At 54.0% G+C, this 6,000-nt stretch overlaps 1 protein-coding gene across 2 annotated transcripts in view; it reads left to right on the forward strand.

The window, feature by feature from the left end:
• Nucleotides 1–4,314: 4,314 nt before the first annotated feature.
• Hmg20b (high mobility group 20B) overlaps nt 4,315–6,000 on the forward strand; it is a 4,779-nt gene continuing 3,093 nt past the window's right edge. The window contains exons 1-4 of one of the 2 annotated variants that reach the window (XM_031349955.1): nt 4,315–4,377; nt 4,595–4,650; nt 5,239–5,347; nt 5,606–5,842. In XM_031349955.1, the coding sequence (XP_031205815.1) occupies nt 4,613–4,650; nt 5,239–5,347; nt 5,606–5,842 (384 nt within the window). In that variant the 5' untranslated portion in view covers nt 4,315–4,377; nt 4,595–4,612. The remainder of the gene's footprint in view (nt 4,378–4,594; nt 4,651–5,238; nt 5,348–5,605; nt 5,843–6,000) is intronic. The other variant, XM_031349956.1, reaches the window with a different exon arrangement.

Raw genomic sequence — 6,000 nt, forward strand, 5'->3', positions numbered from 1 at the left:
CGTCCATCTGCTGACAAGGTGTCTTGTAACCCATGTTGACCTCAAACTCCTGCTGTAGCCCAGGAGCTCTGGATCCTTCTTCCTTGACCTCTGACCTCCAGAGTGCTGGAATGAATGCCTTGGCTGCCGCCTCCCATTCGATCAGGTGCTGGGGACAGAACCCAAGGCAAGTTGTGACAATCTCTACCTTCTGAGCTAGTCACCTACTCAGCATGTTTTACATATTAAACAGGGTCTCACCCAGCCCAGGCTCTTGGTTATTCTCTTCATAATCAACAGAGACCTTGAACCCTTCCTTTCCCTCCTCCCCCACCTCCCTGAAGCTTGACAAAGCAGGCCTGGGACAATGTGCACAGCTTCCAGCGGCCTCCTGGAGCTGACTCAGCGGCCACGGGTGTCTCTGCATTCCTGGCCCATTTGGATTCAGCTCAGGTTTCTACTTCCTAAGGCTATCCCACCTCCTTCCTCCCTGTGCCTCCCTGGCTGGAGAAGTCACCAGGAATCTGTGGTTTCAGGCCAGGTTGAAAACGGAATGTCACAGTGAGGGCACTGAGGAGCCATGGAGGGCTTGAAAGCCTTCAGGGTCAGGCAGGATCAAAGCTGGACCGTCAGGATGTTAGTTAGATCTCTGGCCAGGGGAGACGGAAAAAGCCCAACAGAGAGGAGGAGATAGTTCTGTTTAACCTCATGAAGGGAAGGGATGTGTGCCCCTGGAAAGGCTTTGGAATTGGGCAAAGGTCAGAGAAGACAAGTTAAGAGGAAGGCTGGCAGGAAGGAATCAGCACCCGGACCCTCAGGGTGGGAGTCCAGACAGATCCTGACAGCTTTTGATGTCCCTCCAGCGACCCAGCAGCTCAGGACGCCAAGCCCACGCTTCCATCCATCCATGGGGGCATCGGATTTCCTGGTGGCTGAAGTCCAGCCTCAGGGATGGGACCTGCTTTGATGCGGTGGTGTTCAGACCCGCTGATGGGAGTGAGGCTCTGTTGAGTTTTCTGAGATTTCAAGATGGCTGGAGGGGAAAGAGGCCTTAGTTTTTCTCACTGTTAAATAAAAAAGAGCCTCGTTGGATCGAGAGTGCTAGGGGTTTGGTGTGGCGATAACATTTTTACATTTTAACTTAACTTAGTTTTTGTTTTTGTTTTTGTTTTTGAGACAGGGTCTCTCTGTATCCCTGGCTGTCCTGGAATTCACTCTGTGGACCAGGCTGACCTCAAACTCATGGAGATCCACCTGCCTCTGCCTTCTGAGTAAAGGTGTGCAGCATCACTCTTGGTTGTAAGAAACCATTTGGGGTTGGTAGGGGGCAGGGAGGCAAGGTGGGGTAATAAAGTGGTAGGGATGAGATTCAGGGCCTGGGACTTGCAAGGCAGACACTCTGCCACTGACTTCTGCTCCCACACAACACACTAAAAATTTAACCGGAGGGCAAGGCAGAGGATTAGTAAGACCCTGAATCAAACTTTAAAAAAGATCTAGGGCCGGGCAGTGGTGGCACACACATCTTTAATCCCAGCACTTGGGAGGCAGAGGCAGGTGAATTTCTGAATTCGAGGTCAGCCTGGTCTACAGAGTGAGTTCCAGGACAGCCAGGACTACACAGAGAAACCCTGTCTCGAAACAAACAAACAAACAAACAAACTTCTAGAGCAGGGCCTAGTGGAGTACACCCTATCCCTACACTGTAGAGAGGCAGGAGGACTTCTGTGAGGTGCAAGGCCAGCCTGGTCTACAGAGCTACAGGACAACCAGGGCTACACAAAGAAACCCTGTGCTATATAACAAGACAAAACAAAACGCAGAAAACAAAATTTTAAAAAGAACAAAAAAAGTCTGGACATGGCTCAGAGGTGGGATTCCTGCCTAAAATCCCTCAGTAAGGGGCTGGGGTCTTGTTTGGAGGGGGAGCCCTGCCTAGTATCCCCACAAGAGAGAGCTGGGGCATGGTCAGAGATAGAAAGCCTGCCCAGTCTCACTCAGTAAGGTCCCAGATTCCATTCCCACCACCAAAAAAATAAAAACTGCAGAGCAGAAATGCAGATGCATGTTATCCGAGCCTCAAGGACGTGGGGGCTACACACTCCGTCCCAGCAGCCTGACCTGCATAGCCACACCTGTCTGAAATGACACCTTCACCAGCAACTCTCCCCACAGTCCCTGGTGCTTCCCAGGGCTAGTTAGAACAACAGGGTTTCTCTGTGTAGCCCTGGCTGTCCTGGAACTCACTCTGTGGACCAGGCTGGCCTCAGTCTCACGAAGATGCACCTGCTTCTGCCTTTCGAGAGCTGAGACTAATGGTGTGTGCCACCACCTCCCAGTTTCTGTCTATTTATTTATTTAAAAGTTTTATTTATTTATTTTATGTATATGAGTATACACTGTAGCTGTACACATAGTTGTGAGCTTCATCTGGTTGTTGGGAATTGACTTTAGGAACTCTGCTCACTCCGGTGGACCCCCACTCACTCTGGCCCAAAGATTTATTTATTATATGGAAGTACACTGTAGCTGTCTTCAGACACACTAGAAGAGGGCGTCAGATCTCATTACGGGTGGATGTGAGCCACCATGGGGTTGCTGGAATTTGAACTCAGGACATTCCGAAGAGCAGCTGGTGCTCTTACCGACTGAGCCATCTCACCAATCTCCTCTTTATTTTTAATTGTCTTTGAGAGGCTCTCACTAGGTAGCACAGGGGGTACTGGAATTTACAGAGATCCCCTGCTTCTGCCTCCTGAACGCTGGCATAAAGGCAGGTGACACCACACCCAGCTCACAGCCAGTGAAGGCTAACCTTCCTGGACCCCCTGTGCCTGGGTCCTCACAGCCGCCTGTCATTTCTACCCAAATGTACTGGTGTCTCTGCTGTAACAGGAAGCCCACGCTTGATCAAGCCTAACCTCTAAGAAGCTCTATCTGCACTGTCACCTGCTTGAGAGGAGCGGCTCAGAATCCCCCAGCCTGTGAGTTTGGGGACGTCGCTTGCACCAGCCACTAAGGCAGATGAGAGAAACACATGCTGCCTGTGTAAGCCTATGTGTGGGCCCATAAAGACAAGCCATCATCACTTTGTGTCTAATGAGTCACCTACTTTGTCAGCTGGCCAACATTACCCCATCCCAGGGTTTCAGTTTACAAAAGTATGGGAGGACTGAGCCCAAGACCACAGTGCATGATGGGAACACCTTAACCTTGCCCCCACCTCCTCACAGGGGATAGTGGGCGGGGCTTCACCCTGGCCACGCCCCCAGCCCTTAGTGTGACTAACAGGATTCGAACTAGAAGACCAGCGAGTTTTATTCAACCACCGAGCAATATCTTCAAGCATTTGTTTTAATTTTTTAATTTTTATTTATTTTGGTTTTTCGAGACAGGGTTTCTCTGTGTAGCCCTGGCTGTCCTGGAACTCACTCTGTAAACCAGGTTGGCCTCGAACTCAGAAATCCGCCTGCCTCTGCCTCCCAAGTGCTAGGATTAAAGGCGTGCGCCACCACTGTCCAGCCAAAAGAGCATTTTTTTATGAAAATGCTCCTAGTTCAGCTTCTGTCTTAGATCTAGGTGTCAGCCTACCAGCCTGTTACTCCTCCTATGGCTCAATGTACCCCTTGGTCAGAAAGTAAAATCAAGGCTCCACGGGAAGGAAAATCCTGGTGGTCAGGATATACACAATTTTCCCAGTCCTCCGTTTATAAAGCATACCTTCATTGATTGATTTTGGTGTGTGCGTGCGTGCGTGTGTGTGTGTGTGTGTGTGTGTGTTGCACATGTCGCAGCACGGTGGAGTTCAGAGGACAACTTGCTGGAAAACCATTCTCACTTTCCACTTTGTGGGTTCCGAAAGCAAGTCGTCCACTAGGTGGCGAGCATCCTCAAGTGCTGTGCCATCTCACCAGACCCATTTTTTTTTTTCAATGTAGTAGAAAAAATAGGTCTTGCCCTACTGCAGGGTGGGGGTGCCTCTTTGGAACTTAACTCCTTCCTCAGAAGCTTTCTAAAAATGCCTCCTCTGCCGATGACTTCCCCGGTCTCCATCTCCACACCCTAGCTCCCGCGTCAGGATGGGGACTACTGGCCCTTTAAGAAGCTCCGCCCACAACACGCCGCCATTCGTCTCCGATTGGCCCCGAGCGCGTCCGAGCGCAGCCGAACTTGACGCACCCGCCCGCAACCTGCCGGACGCACCTCCCACGCGGCTCCGCAGATCTTCAGCCAATCACCTCCCGGCGCGCCGAGACTAATCTGCATGACTCCACCCCTCATGGAGTCCTCAGCCAATTGGAGCGCTAGGCTTGGGTTCATTAGCATGAAGGCGGAGCAGGCGCGGGCGCTTGGTTGGAGCGTCGCCGCGTCCCAGGTCCCGGGAAAGTTTTTTCAGAGGTGAAAAGAGCCGGGAAGTCGGGGCCTGCGCGGGGCCGGGGCTTCGGGGCGCGGCCTCCGGGATTCGATCTCGCAACAAAGGATCGCGGGCCGTCCGGCCCGAGGACCTCCCCGCCCCGGGATCCGCCTCTCACGCCCGGGGTCCCCGGGAACCGGCCTGTGGTTCCCATCGGGGTGGCAGGCAGGACCCCCTGACCTTTGCCGGCTTCTGTTCCAGGTCCCGCCCGGAGTGACCATGTCCCACGGTCCCCGGCAGCCAGGCGCAGCCACCGCGTGAGTGCGCCTCCCCCAGCCTGTCCCAACCCTGGATATGTATGCCCTGTCCTCATCGTCGGGTACCCCTGGAAATGCCTGTGTCCACCTCGAGTATCACTGGTCATGCCCCATCTCCACCCCGGGTACTCCTGAACATGTCCTGCCCGCATCCCTGGAAACTCCTGAACATTCCCTGTATCCACTCTTGGGTACCCCTAAACACACCATGTCCATGCTGTCTCATCCTCAAGTACCTCTGCGTACCCCTGTTTTGGGAACCCCTGGTCCTGTCCTGTCCCTGTTCCCTACCTACCTTATCCCCACTACTGGGATTTCTGACCATGTCCTGTCACTCTTCGGGGATTTCTGTACTCCCTGTGGTCTTCCTCACGATCTCATCTTCCTCCTAGGCTCCAGGACCACCTCACCTCATCCCCCGTCTCCACCCCGCAGTGGTCCTCAAACCCTGGGTCCCCACCCCCTTTTCCCGGGCTCATGCGTGCTCCCACATACTTCTGTGATCTCCAATTACAAGAAGGGGATGTGTAGTTATGGGGCAATGATGCTGGCAACTGATGGATGACCCTGGTTTCTCATGTACCCAAGACCTGCGGGAGGCAAGACTCCAAGCCAGCACGGGGCCTTTGTAGTGGCTGTCAAGCAGGAGCGCGGCGAGGGTCTCCGAGCCGGAGAGAAGGGGCCCCAGGAGGAGGAGGTGAGTCCCCATCTGAAAAGCCTGATCCCTGGCTCAGCAACACGTACCTCACAAGTCCACACTATAAGATCCTCCCACTGCCTAGCAGGAGGCCACTCGCCAGCCTATCCTGTCAGTAGCTTCAGCCCCACCCTTAGAAGGCTGTCTCGGGACAGGACCATTGGCTCTCTAGAGTTCTGATCCCCCCCCCCCATCTGCTGTCCTACCACTAGGCTAGGCCACTCCCACATGCCCCAGACCCCCACCCCCACTTCCCAGAGCCCCTCCCAAGGACACAGCCCCCTCCTGCAGCCAGTGAAGAAGCGAGGCTGGCCCAAAGGCAAGAAAAGAAAGAAGATTCTCCCAAATGGGCCCAAGGCCCCGGTCACTGGCTATGTTCGCTTCCTGAACGAGAGGCGGGAGCAGATTCGCACCCGCCACCCGGACCTTCCCTTCCCGGAGATCACCAAAATGTTGGGCGCCGAGTGGAGCAAACTGCAACCGGCAGAGAAGCAGGTAGAGACCAGAGGAAGGGGTGGCAGAAACGGGAGGGTCAGCCAGGCAGTGGTGGCGCACGCCTTTAATCCCAGCACTTGGGAGGCAGTCGCAGGTGAATTTCTGAGTTCGAGGCCAGCCTGGTCTACAGAGTGAGTTCCAGGATAGCCAGGGCTACA

The sequence above is a fragment of the Mastomys coucha genome, unplaced genomic scaffold, assembly GCF_008632895.1.
Source record: "Mastomys coucha isolate ucsf_1 unplaced genomic scaffold, UCSF_Mcou_1 pScaffold4, whole genome shotgun sequence".
NCBI classification, from domain to species: Eukaryota; Metazoa; Chordata; class Mammalia; order Rodentia; family Muridae; genus Mastomys; species Mastomys coucha.